Below are 26,146 nucleotides of genomic sequence, written 5' to 3'. Positions count from 1 at the left end.
GATCTCCAAAAAAGGTGACTCCACAATCTGTCTGAACAACTAGTTGTTGAATGAACAACTAGTTCAAGAATATCCTAACCTATTGCAGAAAATAATCAGAAAAAATGCATGAGAGATACAGTAAGACTTTGCAGTAAATATTTTTTTCTATATACTTGAGATGCATGGCTTCTGCTGGCAGGTATTTGGCTAAGGTATGTTATGACTAGTCTGGTATCTGTTGGAGCAGAAATGCTGCTTAAAGTATCCTAAAGATTTAGACACTAAATTATTTTTCAGCTCCTTTGAGTTCAACTAAACAATTTTTCCATGAGCTAGCACTGTGAAGCATTGTTACATAGGGTGGATCTCTGTTCCCATCAATGAAAGTACTTCAATTGTGATTAATCAACAATTGTTGAACCCTAAACTTACCCTTAAAAATGAGATAAGAACAACCTAGAATTGTTTGCATGTCCTGTAAACATCCAGATTTCTGCCATGTCAATTACTAAGGCTTCTTTTCTAGTAAATACCAGTATGTGAATTTCAACTGAAATGAATTTTTATTTCTCATATAAATTATCACGTGGCTTTAACTACTTCGTTAAGTTAAATGAAATTATCCAACAATATTGCTTGCTAAATACAGAAAACTTTTTAGCTTCAAATGCTTTTACGCTTGTGAATCTAGATAGATAATCTCTTAAAAATCCCACTAAATACTAGGAAACAGGTGGATCCTTAGCACAGTGTAGTGTACTCCTCTGCCTACTCCTGGAACTTCGGAAGGAAGCGTGTCTAGCACTGTGCACATGCATGGGCTGTGTTAATGTGTATAGAGCAGCTGTGCCTCCCTGCTGATTTCTGTCTGACCTGTGTTTAGCCAGGACTCATCTGTGATTGTTGTGAAGCTAAATAAGCTCAAACTCTTTCATAACATCAAGTGCAATGCCTCACCCTCTCGTATGTACATTCCTTGCAAAAACGTGTGGCAGAAGAAGTTTTGTTTGACATTCACATTCTTGCATCTGTTTCCCAACTGGTGATTCTTTTTAGCTTGAATTTGCAAAAATTGAGGTGTGGATGCTGAATAGTATCCAAAATTATGCTTATTTATTAAAAAAATCTGTAGAAAACAGTCCTGCTGTCCAGATCAGACTTGATCATACAAAATAGATAGCATATCCTGGGAGACAGAGTGCCACCGCCTTCATTAAAGCAGTCTGTTGTGATGTTAGCCAGAACCATGCTGCAGTCTGTTTGGCAACTGCAGCTATGGTTCCTGGAAGGAGGGCATAGTAATTATACTGCTGTCAAATTAGTTTGAAATATTTTGAGGCAAATGCAAATTGAATCTAAATGAACCTCCCCATCTCAGTGAAATTATTGAGATTTACGTGGAAAACTGTCAGTTTTGATGTTGACCTAATGACAACAGGGAGGGGAATTCCTCTTGCCTTTATTTTTGCTGTTGCTGTTACTTCTTCCTTGCCAGCAAACAGCATCCAAATGGCAGGTTTAACAGATGTGTTTTGTATTTCTCCCACTGCATTCTAGACTGCAGTAGTCAGGGAGCATACTTAACTACGTTGAAGGAAGTTTAGTCTCTTGATGACTACCCATGTCATTGAGGTATTTCACTCAGCTTTATGCTGCCAGGAATTATATCCAGAATATTCATAATGTGTTATCTCCAGTTCTCATTAGGTTTTATTACTCTACTTGGATTCATTTAAAAAGCCTGAAGTCGGGAACGTGACATCATTCCACCCAATTAAGGTGCAATAATTATATGGTCAGCATGTTCAGAAGGTGTCTTGTGGCACATCTTTAAAATTGCATTTTGAAATTTCTTATGAGAGGGGATTTTATTTAAGCCTTAGTAGCCTTTTGCAGTCTTATATTTAAGCTGCTTGAAAGTCTGGCAAGCATGTTGTTTGTGATGTCACTGTTACTGGAGTTCTTTATTAATGTAAACATTTTTTAAATTTCCATTTTTCTAAAATTTAATCAGAAATACAAAAAGATCAGCCTGATAAAGGCCCTTTAAATGATGTATCTTTGCAGAACAGCCATTGCTTCTAGATAGGCATTGCAAAAATGTGATTAACTGTGGAACTTCCCATAAATGCACTAGCTAGTTTGTTATTCACAAACCGACTTCTTGACTGTGCTGATATAAAATTAAACACTTCATTTTTATTCTGGTGCTTTTTGTGTATTACTTCCTTGAGATTATCAAGTCTTCGGCCCAAAATTATCTCTCTTTGTTTAGCATTTCTTCTTCACCTATTGTTACTTAAATGTGTGGGTCTACAAATTACAGGTGTGGTGTCCCCTGGAGTACTGCATGTGTCTCTGCCCATTTGTGGTTGGTACTGAAGTAGCTGAACTAGTACAGAGAGCTGTGGTTCATCTTTCATCTTTCACGTTCACATTAAAAGAAGAAGAAGCTGATGGTTTGTTTAGAGTAGGTTTTAGGGATACAAATAATTGTGATACAAATTGTGTCACAACAGTCTGGTGATCCCTGCTAACCCACTGGAGTTTGCTTCCTTTTGTCTGTGCTGTGGGTTAAGTCTGGATTCTTGAAACTACATAGCAGTAGTTTTCTTCTCCTTCTTCAAGCAAGAGCATAAGCTCCTGTTGCCAACTCCTTAAAGCACAAATTTTATGGCTCCTAAAATGATGGAGTAGCTGAAATGTTTCTAATTCATGTACCTGTAATTGATTATCATATCCAATCACCAGTACCCTTTACTTTGGTATCAAGACTATTTTAGAAACGATGAATCTAAATGAAAGATTGGGATTTCTCACTCAGCAAACAAGATACTAGTTTCTCTTGGATTCTGTTCTTACATATATTGTTTCCTATTTCTGCAGCTTCCGATTGCTGAAAAAATTAAGACCATTGCTCAGAAAGTATATGGAGCGAAGGATATAGAGTTATCTCCTACTGCACAGTCACAGATTGATCGTTATACCCGGCAGGTAAGAGCATCAATAAAATATGCCACCAAGTGCTTGCTGGATGAGGCTCAGGAGGCCTTGGGTTGTAAAATGTTCTGTGATTGGAATGTTTAGATCAGCTTTATTAAAAGACATGAGCTTAGCCATGATACTTAACTATGCAGGCATGTGTGAGTTGGTTTAGATTGGATTGAATGGAACAGAACTGAATAGTTTCAACCTTGAAAACTATCTTCCTATAGCATCCATACATATCTGTGTAAGATATGAGTGATAGTTGGAATTCATCTGGGATTGTTGATGAAATCTTACGCTCTCTTTGCAAAGTGGTAATTTACTGTTATTTCTCTGAATGCAACAACTGCATACTTGCAAAAGTAGTTGCTAGAGAATCTGCACAATTCTAGCATATTAGTGTTCATTTGTACCTGCAGAAAAGGGTGCACAGCTTTGCAATTTAGTAGTAGCACTCCCAACACTTTGGGAATTGTTTGCTTTCCTTTTGTTCATGTTATTTTCAAGGGATTATAAACATTAGAAAGTAAAATAGATCACTGTTCCTAAAACATAGGAGTGTTCTATTTTGAAACAGTGTAGAGAGGTGAATGTATTTCTGTAAACAGAGTGACTTCTGGAAGTAAACATGGCTGGAGTCTTTCTGTTAGAAAATAGAAACTATGGATGATGTGTCATGGAAAAATTCCTTAGTATGCTTCAGCGACTTGGCCAGACAAGCAGAGTTTAGCCATCTTCTCTATAATGCAAATCTCCTGAGATTTAACTTCATTTTCTAGATGGAGAAGAAGCTTGCTTAGTCTACTTGGAGCAGAATAACCTATTTCTTTCTCTTTTCCCACTGAGATTCTCTAATCCGCTTTTAGTCTAAATGTTAGTAGTGTCAGGAAATACTTTCACAGTGTCATTAAAGAACTGCTGTCAGCAATGGGCTGCAGAGTGTAGTACCGCCTCTCCTGGCCCTGTGAATTGCATCCTTGTTTGTCAAGGCGTAAAGAGAAGAGTGGAATGTGCCATGCTCAAGGTTAATCAATAATCTTGGAGACAAACAGTGTTAGGGGAGCTTCCTGATGTTTTCTCCCATTTTTCGGCTAGCTATTACGTTTTCGTAAGTAAAGTGGCTACCATCGCCTCACACACTTTGTGCTTTTAAAAAGCATGTAAAGTATCACAAGCTTTTTATTTTTACCTTTGAGAAGACTCCCTTAGAGGCTCTGGGGCTATGAATTCCCATTTCATCTAGGTATTTAATTAGGTCACTAGATTCCAGAGAGAAGTGCTTGACCACTCTTTCAGAAAATAGCACACTCTAGCTATTCTATTGGCAACACTTTGCACCTAATTCTAGAGTGAGAATTCACATGAGAAGCTGGGTATAACTACAGGCAACTCTCTTTGGAGAGAACTTTGGGCCTGAACTGAGAGAGGATAACATAAAATGCAATATTCTGTCAATTTCTGAAATTTTAGCTGTTAAGGAACTGAGGTTAGTTGTTGATACATGGATTTTAGGTTTTATAGAAATTTGATGACAAAGTGAAAATGTATTCTGTGTTACTGTAATCTTTTATTTTCATTCCATTTTTGGCTAGGGATTTGGAAAACTTCCCATATGCATGGCAAAAACTCACCTATCCCTCTCCCATCAACCAGAGAGGAAGGGTGTTCCCACTGATTTCATTTTACCGATTAGCGATGTGAGAGCCAGTATTGGAGCTGGGTTCATCTACCCCCTGGTAGGAACGGTGAGTATAGAGCATTCAACTTGATCACTCCTCTTCTTTTGATCTAGCTTGATGTGGAAGTACTACTTTGTCACTAAAAAAAGCGTGTAGAACCAGGTAAGTTATCATTTTTTAATAATTATTTTATTCCTTGATGTTGTGTAGCTATATGTTGATAGAAAAAGAGATTTAGGAAAGTATAATATATAAAAGCTCTGGCTACAGGATGTGAGAGAATTGTTGCTGTTTCTTATGTTTTTGAGATACTTAAGCACCCTCATCTTGAAAAAACTACAATTGCATGGCTGTTTCCTTTTGTTATTCAAATTGCAGCTTGTAAATAACAGTAGTTATGTGATCTTGGGGCATTCTGTGATTCTGTGTTGGAAAGGGTGCATAAGGATCATTGAGTCAAGCCATGGCTCCGCATGGGACCACCCAAAATCAAACCCTATGTCTCCTTAAACTCTGGCACTTGGGACCGTGCCTACTGTACTGGGTAGCCTGTTCCATGCCCTATGGTGAAGACCCTTTCCCTAACCCAACCTGACCATCCCCTAGCACAGCTCCATGCTGTTCCCTCAGGCCCTATTGCTGTCACCATAGAGCAGAGCTCAGCACTGCCCTTCTGCTTCCCTCTGTGACGAGCTGTAGCTGTCCCCTCAGCTCCTCTGCTCTGGACCAAACAAACTAGGGAACATCAGCCACTCCTCTTATGTCTTCAACAGCCCTATAGACCCTTTGTAGTCTTTGTGCCTCTTCTTTGGATGCTCTCTAATAGCTTTATGTCCTTCTTACATTGTGGCACCCAAACCCACACCCAGTGCTTGAGATGAGGCCACACAGAGCAGAGGAGTACAGCCACTTCCTTCAGCCAGTGGCAATGCTGGGCCTGATGTACACCTGGTTACACTTGGCCCTTTTGGCTGCCAAAGCACTCCACTGGCATGTGTTCAACCGGAACCCCCAAATCCCTTTTCATGGGACTGCTCTCCAGTCCCTCATCCCTCAGTCTGTATACAGATCCAGGATTGCCCCAATCCCAGTGCAAAATCCAGCACTTACTATTTTTAAATGTCATGTGGTTGGTGATTGCTGGCCCTCTAATTTTATCAGGGTATATCTGCAAGCCTTTCTACCCTCAAAGGAGTCAACAGCTCCTCCTAATTCAGCGTCATCCACAAACTTACTTAATATGTATTCAACTCCTGTGTCCAGATGATTTACATATTTGTATAATCATTGAAGAGAACTGGCCCTAAAACAGAGCCTTTCAGAACACCACTGGTGACTGGCCACCAAACTGATGTAGTCCCATTTACAATTTGAGCCCAACCTGCCAGCCAGTTGATCACTCATTGTATTATGTATTTGTCTAATTGAATACTGAATGTTTTGTCCGGAAGGATACTTTGAGAGACAGTATTGAAAAGTTAGCTAAAATCCAAAAAATTATCATCTGCTGGCTTCCTTTAGTCAACTAGATGGGGAGATTTTTCATAAGAGGAAGTTAAGAATATATTCTAAATATTAAATCCTTCATCTCTAACATAGTTAGATGAACGGAATCGAGTCAGGAAAAAGTGCAACAAAAGAAAAATTGTGTTCCTGTGGGATCTGATGAGCCCAAGACATTATGAACATTATGTCTGCTTGTTCTGTGTAACTAAGTTATAGTGGGAAGGGTATTGGTTTGTAACTGCAGAAATAACAACACCTTCTTTCTCCTTTTTAGGAGAATGAATGAATTCATTCAATGAATTACTAAAAAGAGGAAATTGTCATACTTTCTTCCTAATTATTCATTAAAAGTACAGGCTCAGATTAAGAAACTCTTACTGTTTTGTTCCCTGACATGGCGTATCAAATTGCTGAGAAATTACTGCTGTGTTAGCTCATGCCTTTTGCTAACCATGCACATCTTCTTTCAAACAATAGTTGAACTGCATCTGACATCTCATAGCAGGAATTATTACTTATATGTAGCTGATTCATGTGATGGTGCTAGAGAAGGGATGCAAGAGCTATTGCATTTCCGGAAGAGAGTCCTCTCCCAATGTTATCTCATCTTCCCAGAGCATGGCCTTATTTCCTTGCCTAGTAGTACACTTAGCAAAGGCTGAAAGTTTCTAATCTATTGTTTTGAATTCCCTCTGAAACAATCAAGTGTTTGAAACAAGGAAGGAAGTACTTTCTGACCAGAAGAGTTCCTGGAGTTCAGGAAACTGTGTCACTTTAGCTCACTGGTCATAGGGATGTGCTTTCCTTCTGTGTGGCTACATGATGTACATCCACCAGAAGCAGTGCACAGCTGTGTGTTTAAGTAGTGTAAGACCAAACTCCAATTACTGGTAAGAGAATACAATTTGTCAGAAGTTCTTGTATCTTCTTCATGGCCTGGATTCAAATTTGCACTGGAAATTGTGTGTCATAAAGTTGTGAGGAGTGTATGTGAAGAATGGGCAGCAACTGCTTGAAATCCATAAGGGAGCTATTCTGTAGGATGTCAGAGTGAAATGTTCTTGGGCTGAGCTTTCTGAATGAGTCACGTTGCCCTCCTCAGCATAAACTAGCTGCAGTTCAGCCTCATAAATCCACTGGAGTTGTCCATAAGACACCACTATTGACAAAATAATTTTAAGTGATGCCTCTTGTTTTTAATTCATCACTCAGAACCAAAACTATGGTTCTTAAGAAAAACACTGTAGATAGATAGATAAATAGATACAGAATTTCCTACTTGAGGAGATTTTTAATAATGTGTTCTAGTTAGTTACTTTGAATTCAGTGGAACATAGAATAGCCATGTAACTTTTCCTGCAGCAGGAATGGAGAAGGTAATATACTTTTAGTGTTTTGTATTTTAGGAGAGTTTATAGAGCAAGATAATGTATAAAGATCTAAATATGCACTAATCGTTCATTGTTTGGAAAATATTGTTAATGGTCAAGAATGTGGAACAGAACATTTCTTGAAACTATTGGAGTTGCTACAAATCTGAATGTATGAACAAGTCTGAATGTGTTCCTAGCACTTTTGTGGTACAATTCTTTCTCTAGAATTAACTGAAGGGCAAGAGATCCACTAATTAAATGTCAAACTCCATTCTCAAAGTGTATTATTTACTGGACAAACTTATCTCACTCTAACTTGGCAGAACTTACCAGTGGTAAAGAAGGTTAGAATTCTGCTCCGTTTTAACTGAGAAGAGCATTACAAATGGAAGAGAGAAGTACTTCTGAAAGATTAGAAGCTATCTGCAGTAACTAGCATTTGTAGTTTAGCCTTGTTGTTAGTACACATGCATTTATGTATATATCTCAGCACTATTAGATTTATATATATATTTAAAACTAAATAATGTGTTATCTTCATATTCTCGATGTAATATTTGTTTTGAGTAATACTTGGCTGTGGTTCCCTTCCAGCATAGTTGTCTTTCCAGGAAAAGTGAGCTGAGCCTTATCAGAGGAAATCAGCAGTGAAACAAGAGGTTCATGTAATTAACACTGGCAGAGCTTTTCTCTGAGTTCTCTGTGACCCTGACCCAGAGGGCCACAACACTCTCACAGGTGGACTGTTGACATCATTGCTTGGCTCAACAGAGTGATGGCAGGAAGGCTGCTGGAGTATATGTAGGAAACAAGTGAGGTCATTCACTAGCAATGCCTGGGTGGAGTATTACTACATTTTAGTAGTATGCGTGTTTCTCCCCACCCCCACCCAAAAAGCTCTTGCACTTTGGTGCTTTCTCACACTGAGCTGTATTTCCGTTGTTCTCTTCCATGTGATGTGCTAGAAATTAAGCTCGTCTTAGAAGAAAAGCTTCCCTTCTGTCCTGCTAAAATATTACCTGAATATTCCAAAGGGAAAGAAACATATGAAAGTAAATCTGTTTTGAAACTTTGGGAAGGAAGATACTGTTTCCTGCTAAATTAGTTTCTTCTTTCATAGTGGTTAATAGCTTCACAGTGCCAAATAGCTATTTGAAAATATACTACTAGCAGCTCATAGGTTTTGCATACTGGTTTTGAGGTAACTGCAACAAGTGTGGGGAAAAAAATGTAACTTTATAGCTTTTGTTTTCAATTAAACTCAGGAGTGAAATTGTGCAGTTCTCAACTGAAAAACCCTTAGAAAAGCCTATCTGCTCTCCTATTAGATTATATAGTATTTATTATGGTAGGTGTAACTCCTTCTGAAGAGGAGGAAGAAAGGCTTTCTGGATTTCACTGCACACAACATTCCCAGTTAAGATCATTGGCAAGAAGATGAGGTGAGAACAGTCAACTTTAGTTCAGTGTGTTTAAAACCCAGGGGCTAAGAAATGGGTGGTGTAGCACTAGCAAATGATCCATGTTCCTTGGCAGATTGCATGATGTGGCTGTATTGGGTTGGCCAGAGAGAGTTGCTGTAGATGAGGCAAAACTAGGCCCAAGTGAATGGTTCAGCTGAAAGGGCAAGGTAAAGTCTGTAGACTATAGTAAAAAGGGCTACATGGGAACATCCCAGGTGTGTGGACCAAGATACAGTTAAGAGTCAAGGATGATTGTGTCCCTTTGTGGTGAGAAGATGAAAACAGAAAATTGGGGAGAGGATTAGAATTGTGGGTTTGGCTAGAAAGAGAAAGAAGTTGAATTGAGAGTTGTACCATTGGGAGGAGATATCTGGGGAATTATTTGAAGATACATCCAGGATATGCATGGAGAACTGGGAGAGGGCACTGAAGTCACAATAGTAAGAAAGACTTGAAAATGTTCCAAAATTGTTAGCTGAAACAATGGCATGATCTAAGATCTGTCCAGGAAGAAGTTGTGGGAGTAATTGATGGGTGTAAGAGAGAGCAGAACATGCTTTACCTATGACTTGGGATTTATACTTTTTTTTTTAATGGGAGAAGAAAAGAGTGGCTTGAAAAATATATCATCCTCTCCATGTCTTTTGAATGGCACGGCACTTAAATTCCAGGTAATTCAAATCTCTCTTGATTGTGCTTTGTGTTTGGCAGTAAGCACTATTTAATCTACATTATAATGCAGTACAATGTATTACCTTTTCTGGATGAAAGAGCAGGTCCCATTGCAGGTCCTACTGGCAAAATTCATTGCATCTTGATTACAGCTTCCTTCACACTAGCCTTAGATTTCTCAAGGGACAGCATTTGTAAAGTTAGCAGAACTGGTTTTGCTTTGTTTTCAATTGAATAGAAAAAAGAAGTAGTGAGATGCATTATTTCAGCAAACTGAGTGGTTGGAGGAAGGCTTGCTGTTTTGGGATAGGATGAAACCATTAAGCAACGTATCACAGAATAAAATACGTGCATTGTTTGGCAAGCTGCTTAACGTTTAGAGTAGATCAGATTTTTCTCAGTATAACCTAATTTACAAACAATTTCAGTATGGCAAATGTAAAAGTAGTTTTCCATATTCAGTATCTGTATACGTTTTCCAGTCTTACATTATTTTAAGCAATGTCTGAGAATAATTTTACTATGCAAATATTTAGACTTGGCTGTAGACACTTGAAAATTAGCCTTTTAATAACAAAGGTGAGCTATATGTATTCCTTGTATCAGTGACATTTCCTACGTTCTCTTTTCCAGAGTTATTTTTATTAAATACATCCCTGCAATAATGTGTTCAGGCTTTTAGACTTAAGTAATAAACATGTGGTTCTGTGAACCTAAACTCATTCATCTGAACAGGCATCTTAAAAGAAACACTTATTTGCACGCACAAAAAATGACTTTCACTTTTCACATTTCAGTCAGTAAGTGATACCCTGAATTCAGAAGACCTGACATTGAATTTTTTTTTCTCCACAGCCTCACATCTCTTATGTTATAATTTTACCTAGTTGGCTTTGCATGTGAAAGGCTCTGCTGTGCTGTTCAGTGAAAGGTATGGCAGGTCAAAGCTGCTGAACAGACATTTGTTAAACTGATGTGTGTAGATCTGAAGCATTGTAGCAGTTGTTTTCAGTTAAGATTAGCTGAATTGACACATCAGCGGTATGGATTGCTTGATCAAGGGAAGTGCCTGGCTAGTGTGGACAAGTTTAAGTGAAGCTGGAGCAAAGACTACTCATTATACTCTGAAACAGTTTTCTTCAGTGTGGTTGTTAATGTCTTGCCCTCATTGGACTTGTGAAGTATATGTAATGAACTCAGTGCAGCTGTCTTATGGCTGTAGATAGCATTAGTGTAGGCAAATAAAATTAGAATCACCTGTACCATGCCTGCAGCTGAAGGGGCACTTCTTTTAAAACATACTTTATTCAAGGCCACCAGAGACTGGGAATCATCAAGATCTTTCTGTTTATTCTAGTAAGACCTAACTATGGGCATGGTCATTTTTTCTGTCTCTTTCATTCCCTTTTCTCTGATTTACAGTCTATGACCCCAAGAGAGGATGAACAAAACTTCATCATTTAAGAAAGGAAAAAAAAAATTGTGAATGAGGCACCATATGGAGATAAAGCTGCCTTGATTGTTGTACCTTAGCTTATTTGATGGGGCTTGCTATTAGTTGTACTTCCCTGCTGACACTGGGAAGTGCAGTTTGGGTAGAAAGTGGCAGAAACTTTAGACCACTGCCCTTCAATTTTGCACGTGACTTCACAGGTGAAATAGGAATGCAGTGTTGGAAAACTAGACTTATGGGAGTTTGAGCATTTTGTTTGAGCCTTACTGGTTGTTCACCGTGGCAGAGCAGAAAGAGCAGAAAGCAGGTGACCAAACCACACAGCTCATGGCAAATTTTCCATGATGCTGCAGTCCTGCCTGCCCACCCTGATTGTTCAATTAATCAGCCTTACACACATCCATTTGGATGCATTATGCTTATACATTCAGACCAAATGAGGGGAGCTCGAAAATCAGTTTATGGAACATCTTGGAACAGCAGCATTAAGGGTTAATATTCTAATTATGCTTCCTATGAAGAAGATGTAATATTGGAGCATTGGAGAGGGCAACCAGATATATGCTTCTCCCATTCATGATATTTTCAATGAAGTGGCTAGTGCTGCCAGACTTGGGGTCACTGAGTCCTTAGGGCTGGTGACTGCTGCTCAGTGTCCCTGTTGCCTGTCTTTGTTCAACTTGGTAGCAGAAGCAATACTTTGTCAATTCCAGCTTACTGCTGTTCCTCCATATCAGGATGAAGTGAAATGATGTTTCATACTCCCTATTGTAGGTTTTTTTGGCCTGATAGTTTTCTTCAGTTGAATAAATACATTTCTGAAAAGATGCCTCATGGTTAAGGTTAGAAAACTTGAGATTCAGCCATTCACAAGGGAAACAATAGTCACCTTTTTAAACTTCTTTGCATGCATGCACTTTTCTCAGAGGCCGTCTTATGCTCACTTAAAGAAAGAACACATTAGCCCATTAGCATTCTTCCAGATACATTCTTCAAATAGTAATTTGTAGATGTAGAAAGTATTGATTCTGTGGTAAGTAGCAAAAAAAACTTTAAAGCTTCAGTTAAATAACTGAAATTCTTCCAAACTGCTCAGTAAGACAAATTATTGAGCAGATGTAGATAGATGTGTATTTGAGTTTGGCAACTTACTGTTATTGCAACTCTGAAAGTGATTTAAGACTAATAACAGGAACCTTGCTGGAGGCTGCAAGTCTGTGGCTGAACAGTTTTATTGAGTTCTGGATAAATAAGGTGAAAGATGGTTTGAACTTAATAATATTACCAGCAACTTGCTTTCTTTCATTACATTGTGAAATATAGGATGAAGAGTGCACTAATTAACAATAAAGAGGACTGAATATTTGTGCCTACTGGTCAAGGGATTATCCTTGTTAAAACAGGAAATGGTATCTGATTTCCTGTTTTAAACTATTTTATTCATAAACTTTACATGAAAAAGTGAGGTTAAAAATAGGTTATGCTTTTACATAGGAGGATATAAATTTATTACTAGCTAAAAATAGCTTTTATGGGGAAAGAAGAGAATTTTCTGAATTCTTTTGTTTTCAAATAAATTTATCCTGCACATGCTTCACAAAAATAGCATTTATTGGGAAATCTGAAATGAAGCTTCTCTAATATATTACTTTGTGACACAGGCTTTATAGAAGTTATAGTGTTCAACATTTTTATTAAATCACTTCATGTTAACAGTTTGCAAGACAAGGAAAATTTTGACAGAGATTTTAAAATAGGAAGTTCAGTGAAGCAAACACTAAGGTCCCTTGACAAATCAGTGAATAAAATTCACTGTTTTACTGGCCTGCAAAATTGTGAGATGCTTACATCTACGAATATGAAGGACCAGTCTGGTGCATTTCCATCAGAGCAGACTGACCTGTGTTCTGTGGACAACACTGAAAAAAATTTATGTGCTGTTGCTCCGTCCATCCACTCAGAAGTAGGATTTCCTGATGAGTTCCTCATGTGTCCTCTTGTGAAAAATGGAAGGACAAATGTTGGCATGCTGTATTTCACCTTTGATAAGCGATGATGGCTTTGCTTTGAAAAGACTAATCTTTCTTTGCTTCCTGAAGCTGTGAAATGTCATGAATGAAGCATTATGTTTTAACTGTAAATGAGGATAAGATTGCATGAAACCACCTTGATACTGGGCTTGAAGTTTATAGAACAAGAGTTGTTTACCAGGCAGAGAAGTCCATTAAAACAAGTATTCCTGGCATGTTACAGCTGTGACCCAAGGGCTTCTGTAGATGCAGCATTCTTACTATTTGGAGAAACTACTTGATGCTGCTCTGTAATGGTCATCTGTCTTTTCCTGTCTGCATTTCTTAGCTTGGATGACACGTTGGTGAACATCACTTGCCAAGAAGTTGTTTTGTTGTGTGGTTGTTTTTTTTTCTGAACAGAAGGAAAGAAATAATAAGGCTCATATTCTTGTGCACCTGAGAAAATTCCCCAACAGAAATAATGAACAGTTGTCACTGTTTCCTGTATCTGACAGTAAAACCTGATATAAACACTCTGTCAGCTGGTCCAGAATGGTGACTTTCCTCTCTTGCACTCTTTTCTCCATGGTGCAAACACTTTTCCCCTTCTTTTCTCCCTATTGTTTTCTCCTCACATTTTCAGAGGTAAGATTATATTCAGTTTCACATCAAGATTAAGCCTCTCTGATACAATGCCTATTCCATGTAGCTAAGGGAAAATTCCCTTCACTGCTTCCTTCTCTTTTACAATGAAAAAGCAAGGAATAGTATTTCTTGGCCTGAAGATGTAAGAAACAGAGCTTTTCGTGAGCCTGTGAAGAAGAAATATGATTGGATCTGAGCTAATGATTAGAAAGATAAGGCAAGAAATAACCTAGTCTCTCCTCACTGTTCAGTTACTGCATTACATAAAAAAAGTATCAGTATGAAATAACTCAAGCAAAACATCTTGAGTACTGTTTGTAGTGCACAGTGCACTATATTTTTGTCACAGAGGAAACATTATTTAGTTTTCATAACTCAACAACAGGTACAGGAACCTCAGCATGGAAAGGATCAGGCTGACAGAACCAAAGCCATATTTTCATAGAATCACTGGGTCATTTTAGTTTGTAAAAGAACCATAGGGTCATCAAGTCCATCCATCACCTAAATCACTAGATGGTCCCTGGGTCTCTCAAATACCATGTCTCTTAAATACAAATATTTCTTTGTTGCTGTGTAGGGGCTGTGTCCCTGGAGAGATGTAAGGCCCAAGGGCATATAAGAAAGATCTGTCCTTTCACTGTGACTAAAGGTCTGAAGGTGACTGAAGGACTGTGGTGTGCTGGATGGTGGGGCATTCTGTGATGGCCACAGGAAATGAGAATGGGAAACAGCACAAGATGTTCAGGTGTTCATTTCTATAGGAAAACTGAAGTCTTTTGGAAAATTTTATTCTCATCTCTCTGTAACTATTAAGTGGACTAGAATTCCATATTTGCTGCACCAGTGTTTGATTCTTTATGCTTTAATGCCTGGAAGCTGGATGTTTGGTTTTTGCTTGAAGTCGTGTAAAAAAGCTTAATATAAATGCAGACATGGTCTTTAACTGGTTTCACATTTTTAATTTATATATATATATTTTTTTTCTGTAATGTCAAAATTTGGGGGTACTTGTAGGCTAAATGGTTTCTCTTCAGGGACTCAACATTCTGTGAAGATAAAATCCTATAATTGTGTGATATTTTAGGCTGTATTGCCTGACCACAGCATTTTTCTTTGATAACCGTGTTTCTTTAGACAGCATAATGAGCTAGACTTCAGGCTTAATGAGAAAAGGTAATGAGATGAAGAACTTCAGAATGAGCCAGTCAATCATACATAGGAATGTTGCAGCTGGGAAGAAAATGTTTTAAAAATGCTAGGGATCTACATGTGTTGTCCTACTTAAAGCTTAGCAATGCTCAGAAGATTTGAGGCTAACCTTAGAGGACCCAGTTTTGGGAAAATTAGTGAGAAGCAGGTAATCAGGCCATGGTTTCCTTTTCTGCACAGCTGCCCTTAATTTATCGAGAGCTATTCTTCATATTAACAGACCTAATTTTTGGAGAACATGCAGCTTTATCAGAGATTATACAAAAATGATAGGGTCTAAAGCAGCTGATTCTTGTTTCAACAGATATGCAAAATAACATAAATATGCTCAGTTTCAATCACTATTTATTGACCAACACGTCAACTATTAAATATACACAGACTTGTGATAGTTACAAAGATATAATTTATGTCCATTTTCAGATTTTTTTTTATAATTCTGATTTTATAATTTAAAGTGGTCTACAAAGGAGCAGTAAGTCACTGTCGATCAGAAAGAAACTCTGATGCATGTGAGGGGAATGTATTTAGCAAGGCACCTAGCATGCTGACACCCTGTAATACTGGATATTAGGTTTACTTTGAGATAGCCTCTTGGTTGTAATCAAGTGTACCATGAATGAGAGCAGCAGAGGAATGCAGATAATGTGTTTGCCATTTAGTAAATCATCAGTAAACTCTAATGCTGAGGCAATCTGGTTTTGTTCCTGGCTCACTTATTAAAACAAATCACTAGAAGACAGAAGAATTGTGACAGTTTGTCACCTGTAGAAACCTGTTGTACTTTTTTCTAGTATTTTTAAAGCCTTACTTAGATAAGTAAAATCTCATACCATCCTTTTACTCTTCATTAATCTTCCCACAAACCCACATGAAATTTAAGACCATACAAAGTTCCTTCTTGGCTCCTTGTTTTCAGCCCAGTGCCAGGTTGCTTCTGGAGAGCTGTGCCCAGGGAAGTCTGTGCTGTGCTCACGTTAAAACCTCTAATGTACTTTGCAGAAGTACTGATTTGACCCTTAGTTGTCTTAATTAGACTTCTTGAGAAACACTGAGAAGGCTGTGTAAGAAAATAGTCTTTCATGCTTTTTATGGCATATCATGTGCATCACAGTGTGGCAAATGCACTCACAGCTCACCACTGAAAAGGTGGTAGTAGTAAACATCCCCTAGGTGGTTTTGCTGGGTTGTGGTTCCTCTGTACCATTTGCAATACTTGTCTCTTGCTACTCAGAAGTTACTGCATTTGCACCGCTGTCCAAAACTTCCAGTGCTCAGTGATGAAGTGTTAATCTGGGTTTTTGTCAAGGAAGCTGTACAACACATGAATCTGGAGCTGTGACTTTTACCTCTCTCTGATCCAGAAAATAAGTTGAAATACAGAGGCCTATGGTTACTATGTTGGAAAAAAAAATGCTAGTGGAGTTGGGTATCTTGCATTTACATGTTTATGAGTCTGGTGTTTCCCTGGTCACAGTGGAGTTCCCTTGTGAGCAGCCCTGGGCTTTGTACAGCAGGTGCTTACTCCAAAGGGTGTCCCACAGTATTTCCTCACCACACAGCTCATGCTTTTGGCTCAGGTCCAGTTTCTGTTTTCAGAAGTGTTGCTGCCTTGCAGAACAAGTGCCTGTTGAGAGCAGTGCTTTCACACTGCTGCTGCTCTTCTGTCTTCTTACATCTTTGTAATAGTCCACATAAATCCAGCTCTGTGAATAGGGTGTTTAGGCTCTTGTATGTGCTGTGTAAGTGATGCAGAGGAAATGTATATGCTGTTCAGTTCAGTTCCTACTCAGCTTTGCCACTAACCACCATTTTGAATGGGATCTCTTTCTTAATGAAATTGCTGAAGAATATATATTTATGCTTAAAGAACAGCTTTTTGCTCATCATTTTGAAAGTTTGACTTAATTTGTAATGTTATTACTGGGGGCGGAGTGCAGTGAATGGAGCAGCCATCATTTGAAGTAAGAATATCCTTGCAAGTACAGGGAGATGTGAATTGCAGGAATGAATTTGTTACTAGAAGGATACTTTTAGTAGAATCATCAGGTGTTCTTGTTAGATGTCACTAAAACTGAAAAAGGCATATTTCTACTGTTGTATTAAAAAAATTAAAAAAAAAGAAGCCAACATAATTCTGTTGCTTATCTCCTGTTAAAATGTATGTGTTTATTTAACTATTGCTTTAAGCCATGTGTTGTTTGCCTTAGTTGCATTCAATTACATTGCACGATACAAAAAATTGTTATAATCCCATAGATGACCATCGGCTCTTCATGTTAGTGGACACAAGTTTTTCACTTTTTTTCTTTTTTCTTTTTTCCTTTTTTTTTTTTTTTTTTTTTTTTTCCCTTGGAACTGTTTTGGCTGCTGGAAACAGTCTTAATGTTGATACATTTCATGTAAAGAATGTAATGTGTTCAGCTTTAGAAGCAGAAAAGCTGGCAAAGGGCAGAAAAAATCCTATCATGCTCACACAGAAATCAGCGAATGCTTTCCTTTCTCTTAAGTGGAAACAGTTTTGCTTTTTCACTCAGGATATACACAAGAATAACTTGCAATGTAGGGGTGTCTTATTTATTTAAAGGTGTTGGGAGGAAATATAGCAACGTTGGCACCATAAAACCTCACATTTTATGGACAGAAAATGGAAAACCAGATTATGGCATGTATTAAAAATAGAATGTGTAACTTACAACTTTGGGGATCCAGCCAAGAGGAAGTAGTATATTTAAAAAAAAAAAAAAAAATAGTAATAAAAGTAGAAAAAACTTGTATGTACTCTTATGGGGATCTCTTCTGGACTGACAAGAGATGCATCCAAGTGCAATGCTTTTCTTTGTGGTCAAAATGAGCAAGCCAGTAGATTGTCCTGTGGTCACTAAAAGTCTGTAGGTGTCCCCCTGTGCCTACAGTGTCTGTACACAACTGCAGGATTACTCTTACCCTAAAAGCGTGTGTGCGGTTACCCCCTTTCCTGTGCCTGTGCACTCTTACAGAAGAGGTTTGCTGGCCTCAACTCTGTGTCGCTCAAAGCCATGCTTTATTTCCAGGCTATGAAGTGTTACATCCTTTTGCATTAGGGTCACCGTGTTTTGTTCTTCCAGGCTTGCCAGGAAGGCCCAAGGGTGGGGAGGTATGTTGGTTAGCAGGCTTCTGGCTTCGTTCAAGGGGGAGCAAGCCAGGGAATGTACTGAATGGAAGGTGTGTTCCTAGTGCTACTGGCTTGATAGCTCTTCTGTCCTAAGCTGATTCTTCAAAGTGCTGAACTCTTCCTGATCTTCAGCTCTCTGCCCTCCTTCAAATCCTGTCTTACTGTTTATGGGGCTGATGTTGCTGACTCTGTATTAATTTCAGGCATAATATCTATAAACTATGGCAGTCTGCAGGATTAGATTCCTGCCAGATGGGATCCCTGGGAAACATCATTTAGTTCTTGTCACAGAATGAGCTGCAGACTCTTCAGTTATTAAATTTTTTTTTTTATAAAATTTACTTTTTCTTCCACTAAACCAATTTTGTATTTCTGTGAAAAACAATGACAAGAAATGAACAAGTTTATGTGGAGCCTCAAGGAAGTTATTAGGAGTAAATTCAGAAGAAAAATTGCTAAGTACATAGTGTGCATTTGTTGTAATTGTAGCATCTTTATTCACATCTTGTGACAAACACAATCATAGGAGCTGCTGTTGTAATCCAACAAAACAAAACTGAAAGGAGTGTTATAGTTTCATAGAGATCTGGATACATTTTTGGTGTTTAAAGATAAAATGGGGGAAGAACATGCTTGTTTAAATAAAAGCATCTTGGACTCATCTTTTTTTATTTCATGTCTTTCACGATGTCCACAAGACCAAACCAGTGAGACTTTTAATAATGAGCACGATTTCAGAGAGGAACAGAAAAACTCCCAGCACCAGAGAAGTTGGTGAAAGTTAGGCTAAGAGAGTTCAATGGAGGCAGATAGGAGCAACAAGCCAACACTGGTCACTGCTATAGGCAGTGCTGAGCACTGATGCCAACAACAAATGCTAAGTGCTAGCATCTCACAATATTGAAGTCAATTAAGTGCAGTGTGTATCTGACAAATAGACTTAAGGCTTAAAAAAAAAGGAAAAAAATAAAAGAAGAGGACTTATCAGCAACTCTGAGTCAGCAGTTTAGAATTTTCACAGACTACTTTTCAGTGCAGCCTCTTTTTGTGTGAAATGAGTTTCATGAGAAAAAACTGTTTATATTTCTTGTTCAGTTAGAATTCCAGTAGAAATTAGGAGGACTGGACTGTTGAAATTTGTTTTAAATCTGTACAAACAATGGAAGAAAACTATTTCCTAAAAAGGAAAAAAGAAAATCAAGGGTAAATATTTCTGCCTTTTCACTGCCTGTAAAGAATATTATCTTCATGGCACATTTTTAACAGCTCTTTGCAATTTCCATTGAATAAAAAATTAACTACAATTAAAACGATCTGACTTTTTGTTGCAGTGGCACATTGATTTCTAGTTCCATGGAGAATGGGTTTTAAGATGGCTGTGATGAATTCTTAATAAGTAGTTCCTTACTGCTGTTCTAAACATGTATATATCAGGAAAACTCAAGATCTTATTATTCCTTTCCTATTTTGCTTTGGCTGTTTAGACTTGGAAGTCTTTGAGATGGAAATTCTACCTAGTTTGCAGATGCCAGAATTATTCCCAGAGATGCGTCTGCCAGCGTGTGCATTGCTTGTACCACATCAGAGATTATATATGTTCTCAGCCTCAGAGAGGTCTAACTAAAAGGAAAGAATGTCATTACTGCTGATTCGTTATTTCCACCCTTTAGCAGTTATCTTTGGAGTGCTGTTGAAATCTGCCTTTTTGTCTGTCGATTTAACTAGTATTTCCTTTGCTCCTGCTGGCTGCTTTTCACAAGTGGCATTGATACGATCCCTCTTTGCGCAGGAAAGATTTTCCCCTTGGCTCTCCAGTCCTGCTCTTTCTCTAATACATTATGTCTTCTGCCTCTACTGTTTTCCTGTCTGTCCTTCAGAGAAGAAATAACGTTTGAAGATGAATGGAATATAGTTGCAACAGGTAACCAGAAACGTAGGGTAACTGTGTTTAAAACAAAGTCCTTTTCAGTCACTCTGGCTGTCATCACCACATACTCCTAAGCACTAAGTCACAGCTGTACTGGCTGCCTCCAGCACTCGGGCATCAAGGCAAGTGTACTCAGATGGTACAGCTTGCACTGACATATCTCGTTACCTCTGTTTGGCACTGTGTGTTGCATTTGGAGTTGTTGCTTTATATCCTTTCGTATCTGGTGGCAAGGAGGATCTTTGGCCTCAGAGTTGCTGGGATTCACAGCCTTCAGAGGTCTATCTTAAAAACAAAATCATCAAGGTTAGAAAAGACATCTAAGATCATCAGCCAGAGGGTCTCATAGGTACTTACCCATTTTGTATATCATTTCATGTATGGTGTAGTATTTTATATCTCATATTTAAAGTAATGTTAATGCTGTTTTTTTCTAGTTGCTAAACTGTAATAGACGTTTTGATTCATCTATTAATTAATAATTATGCTTTACCTCCGCAGCAGTCAAAATTGATAATGGTTTTCCAAGAAATAGCTCATTTCTCTCTTGAAATAATTTTTTGCAGTCACTGAATGGCACGTATGTACTTAGCTGTTCTTCAATTTTTCATTCTCTTTGGATTAAAATTCTCATCTAAATAATGCATTTACTTGATAGCCAGAGACTGGATATTTACTGAAATCTGCAAACTCAATTACCTAATTGTAAAAGTGCTTGTTGATTTCTTAGTGTGCCTATTTATGCCTTGAGGCATTCATGAAATATAAATAAGGTACATCATAAATAATCTTGCAGTAAAGCGACAAGGTTGGGCTTTTTTTACTTTATTTAATTTAAATCACAAATTACTTAATATGGCTTTATATAAAGTGTTGGAAAAGTGTTTTGAGGAAGTTGTGCATTAATTGATAACTGCTGTCAGCAGACGGAAAAGGAAGATGGTAAGCAGTAGATGTTTACTGTGCTATGGATATCTTCAGCAACTCCCAAATGTACTATTCAGAATCAATTTGCATTGTCATCCTTCCCATTTGATATGAAGAGGCAGCTCCAAAAGTAATGCTTCCTACCTTGTTATGTTGGCTCACAACATCAGAAATGGATGTTGTTGATATATGGCAGTGGAAGTTAAACCTTCTTGACAATATTCCATTTCATGTTATTGCTGTGTGACAGGTGGCAGCAGAGGGGCAGTCTAACAGAATGGCATCTTATGTGGAAGTGTGTATGAAACAAAGCATTTCACTGAATTCCTCCATGCCAAAACGATGGCACCCATTGACATTCACTGACTCTTGCTGAACATCTATGGAGACCAAACAATGGATGTGAGCATAGGGAGGTGCAGTGTGTGAGGTTTTACAAGCAGTGATAGCAGCGACAGTGGGTCATGTCTGCTGATGCAAATGCTTGTGAGCATGAAATGCAGGCTCTTGTTCATTTCTGGCAAAAAAATGCATAGCTATTCATGGTGACTATGTTGAAAAACACTTTTTGTAGCAGAGAACTTGCTTCGCCAAACAGTGTTATTGTGCTCTTTGTATCTATTGTAGTTTCCATGGAAATGAGTAGGAGGTATTATTTTCAGAGTAACCTATGTTTGTTTGGTGTAATGTGCCATGTCATACATAGTGCTTTTCATCCCTAACTTTCTTGAAAGAGGAAATGCAAGTAAGATATGCCTCTGCTGCAGACAAGAAGGAAACTGTCTATCACACACAAGAACTGGGAGATGATGTATGTTTCTTGAATCTCAGGCTGGTGCTGGAAGCAATTTGTGTGCTGCCTGGGGCATGGTTTGAAGGAGAGCACAACCTGAGCCTTGCAATCCTTTGAGATGTTGAAGCCTGTTGTATTTGTTGAAAAACATTTCCTTAAATACACAGTCAAGATTAGCGCATCCCTTCCATTTAGCCTCTGTCATGCTAACTGGAAGATGCTGCCAATGTGAAGATATTAGAAAGCTGCTAACTTGAATGTCTATGCAACTTCAAGTTTAATTCATCAAAGGAACATTTGCTGATCTGTGAGTTTCCACAGTATGTCAGTCCTTTGGAAGCAACAAAGCTCTTTTACTCCAACAGGCTCAGCTAGTTAGCCATGAATTTAAAGAGCTTCTTCCATAATGGTGCAGCAAACTGCACTGAGTCCTGTGTGTTCATAGGTGCTGCCAAGGGACAGCGCATCCTCTTCATGCTGCACTCCTCTCCTTTCCAGAAAGAGCCTGGAGTCTCAGGGCAGTGTGGAGAGTTAAGGGGTAAGAAATAGAGGAATGCAGAGTTGTTCTCTTTTCTGCACTGATTATCTATTCTTCACTTCAAATTTTCCATATGTTTATGCTGAGTGCTCACTGCTTTGTCCACTCTGCTCCCTGCTTTTCACAGGTTGTAGATGTTGAAGCAGTAAGAATGGTGGGTTCTTTTTTGTTGTGTATTTTTTAACTCTTAATTAAATAATATAAAATTCTGATAACTAGAATCAAACAAACTCATAACACTAGAAAACCCTTTTTGTGATTTAAAGCTTAGCCACTCAAGGGTGACTCTTTGGAGAGATCTGCCAGGCTTTTAGCAAAATTGAAAGCAAGATCTTATTTTCAGGCACAAATTTTTAATCGTATTTGAGATATTTGAGTGCTGATCATGTGGTGGTTCTTCCCAGTCAAACAACTGCAAAGCCCACTCTTGAAGCAGATCTTTCTTACACTGAAGATGGTGTACCAGGACATAATGATGCTCACTGTTTTAGCTGGAAGTACTATGTCTGACTATCTACTGCTTATTTAGTGAAAATTAGCTCTTTATCAGGTCTTCCCTTCATCTTCTGGGGACTGTTTATGTATAAGCAAGTAGTTGAGGTAGCTGCTTGTTCAACCATGTAATGTAACGGCTCAGAATATCTGTCCTCACTCCTTGGCAAGAAGAACAGGTTTTGTTATTTTTCACGTGGAGTGGCACTTTCCCCACACCAGCTATGAGGTATTTTTAGGAAGTGAAGTAGATACTCCTCTCTGGTTAAATCTTCCTTGCATTTACTTTTGAGTCAAACTTGCGTAGGATGCTTGGCCCTGCACTTACGACTCAGTGGAGAACAGAGCCTGTGCAAGGAATTATGAACGTAGCTAAATTACTGTTTTAGAGCATCAGAATGAAAGACATTTGCTAACTGACTCCAGCTGTCATAACAAGGACAGGGAAGTATGAAGTAGAAACACAGCAAAACTGAAACGTGTATGTTGCATAACATTAGTTAAAGAAAATATTACACCTGTTTGTTTTCAGAACTAATTAAGCAAGTCTGAAAGATTTTGACAATAGATGAGATGCCCCTTTTTAATTCGAAATAGGAATTTTGTTTGGCAATTGGATTTGAGTTTCAGCAAACCGCAATTGCCAGTAAAACTTGCTTGTTTTAATAACCTACCCATATTCCATTTCATAATGTCACATTTCTCCCTGCCAGAGCACCTATTAGCCCATGCTGCTAACCCATTTCAGAGCTGGAAATGTTTTAAAGCTTTGCTTTATAGTGAGGACTTGCCCCTCCTCCTGAGATAACTGTTTTGTGTTTGCTGCCTTCAGAGCTATCCATTTAACATTACTCTTGTTCAGTTTCATTTCAGAAAAGGAAGGTTTTTGAGAGATGGAGGAATGTAAAGTAATGAACTTTTTCTTTTTGTGGGTATTCCTTCTGGAGAAAGTTAACATAGAAGGAAAAAAGCAAATGTTTTGTTGTGTGTGTCAGCATGTCAGAAAAACACTGATCAGTGTTCCCCAATTTCAGCATTGCTTGAATAAATTGATTGGGTTACACATTTGTTATTTTTCTAGTGTACTGCCTCCATTTTGGGCATGGGTACTGTATTGCTAAAGGAGGTGCTTTTTTTTAATGGAAAGAGGACAGCAGAGGAGAATTCAGCATTTTGCAGTGGTACACAGATTGAGTTCACAAGCTGAATTATCACGTTGGTTTGTCTTACAGACCAAGACCATTGATTGCTGTTTGAGAACTTGTTTCAGGTGGCACAAGTCACAGTGCCACTGGTATCTTCTCTACTAACAACTTGCTGTCATGGGTTACCGGGAACAAACTGGCATAAAGCAATGCCCATTGCTGATACATGTGCAGAAATCTAAAATGTCTATACTGTGAGTAAGCCAGCACATGCTCAGGTGCTGGTGGTAATAAAGATGCAACTAGTAAACTGCAGTGCAAGCTTATGTGTATGCACATGGCTTGTTAGTTTCTGCTGAAATCTGTCCTGTCACGTTCTAGTAGCTGCATCTGCAGCTGTTCATTGAAGCTCACACATGTATGCTTATGTGCCCAGTACTTCTTGGATGTGAGTTACATCCTCATATTTGCTGTGTAGATTTATCTTAGACTATTCTAGTATTTAGAATCAGCTGTTTTGCTGAACCAAGACCTTTTGTTAAATATGACCTGGATATTTTTTTTCCCTTGTTTTTTTTTTTCCTAATATTTAATACCTTACAGTTTTCTCACATACTCTTTGTAAGATTTGACTGCCTTTTAAATGTGACTTTTGCTTTTATACCAGCCTTATTTCTTTTGTGGAACCTTGTGTTTAGTCTGCCTTTGGTGCTATGTTTAAGACTAATGTTTGCAGTGGCAAACAGTTTGCTTCTGGCATTAGTTTGTAAGCTCCAGCTGGTGAAAGAAAGTAATTGCTCCAGCTCCATTTCAGACCACGCAGGACAATTTATTTAGAGCATGCATTGCAGCCCCACCCACTTCCTCCTCAGTAATAGATCAGAATTCAAGCTAAGTTATCAGTACTAGAATGAAGGACTGTGCTTGTCCCCCATAGGTGTTTTTTTCTTAATAAATGAGCATGACATTTACATTTCTACTTTACTGTCTGGAGATTACACCATTGAAGATAAATGCAACTAAGAGCAGTGAGCAGAACAGCACTGTCTTTCTGCAAGATAACTGTTATCCCTCCAAAGAATGTGTGGTGACTAGCCAGGCAGCAAGCAAATGCAGTTCCGTACACCTGTATGCCAGATGTTGCACAGCTGTGCACATACTGCTGTTGCTGAGCTGATAGTGAGTGCTGTGGGACAATTGAGTTGGGAAAAGTATGTGTCTTTTTCTCATGGGATGGGCTGAAATGACAGTGAAGGAAACAGCTGCCAATGGGAGGAATTGCACAGCACAGTCAAGAAATGAACCTTTTGGCAATGTTTGTGTGGGGGATATCTCTGACATTGAGAGTGAGGAAGGTCTCCTCTGGCAACTCCAGGGCTGTGGTATTTTCCATGGAACCTCTGTGTAGTGAAATTCAAGTGGGATTTGCTGAGATTTGATTTGGTGAGATGTAGGTGTAGGTGAACAAAGCTAAGAAGTCCTATCATTTTCAAAGACAGCTGGATCCATCTGGATATTGCAAAACCTTTAAAATCTTCTGATTATTGAATTGTTTTGTCCTTACATGGGCCTCTTTATTTCTTAGTTCTTTATCTACAGGCTGTTTGACTGTTGTATCACCACAATCCAAGTACATTTTCCTTCCTTATGATTCCCATAATCGTCCTTCTCCTTTATGGAATATTTTAAAGCATTGTTTTGAAGCTTGTGATATTTTGTGAGGAAGTGGGTTGTTTTTCTATCATATAATCTTGTATTTATTCAGCAATAACACACTGCTTTGTATGTCAAAATGGAAGTCCCAGGAACCGATACATGGTGTTTCTGGCCAAATCTCAGTGCAGCAGCAGCTGGATTCTGTGTCACGTCTTTAAAGGGAGGAAGGGGAATATCACACTACTCTGGGAAGGGGTCCAAGATATTAGAAAGCAGGCAGGCATGTGTGCCTTCGTGGGGAGAACAAGGGAAGGAGAATGGCCCTGGAGGTCTGCATAGAAATAGGCATATTTGGGTGCTTCCAAAGCCAAGTCAAATTTTGGATTTGTACCCAAGTCACTGACTTGATTTTAAAGCTTTCTAGAATCTTCTTCTAAGGTGGTGGTTACTGGAATTTGGTTACTTGTGACCTCTCAGTCCAGAAATAAGGTTAGGTTTTCACTTCTTGAGTTTGCAGCCTATGGAGCTA

General features: G+C 38.5%; 1 protein-coding gene across 1 annotated transcript in view; it reads left to right on the top strand.

Moving 5' to 3' along the window:
* The window catches only part of MTHFD1L (methylenetetrahydrofolate dehydrogenase (NADP+ dependent) 1 like), a 138,319-nt gene that overhangs the window by 91,694 nt on the left and 20,479 nt on the right, over positions 1 to 26,146 (top strand). The window contains exons 25-26 of the mRNA XM_052687568.1: positions 2,869 to 2,976; positions 4,563 to 4,715. Coding sequence (XP_052543528.1) covers positions 2,869 to 2,976; positions 4,563 to 4,715 — 261 coding nt within the window. The remainder of the gene's footprint in view (positions 1 to 2,868; positions 2,977 to 4,562; positions 4,716 to 26,146) is intronic.

This window comes from Tympanuchus pallidicinctus, unplaced genomic scaffold (genome assembly GCF_026119805.1).
Source record: "Tympanuchus pallidicinctus isolate F22 unplaced genomic scaffold, pur_lepc_1.0 scaffold1, whole genome shotgun sequence".
Taxonomy (NCBI): domain Eukaryota; kingdom Metazoa; phylum Chordata; class Aves; order Galliformes; family Phasianidae; genus Tympanuchus; species Tympanuchus pallidicinctus.
The sequence above is the reverse complement of the archived record's forward strand: the minus strand, read 5'-3'. Positions and strand labels throughout refer to the sequence as shown.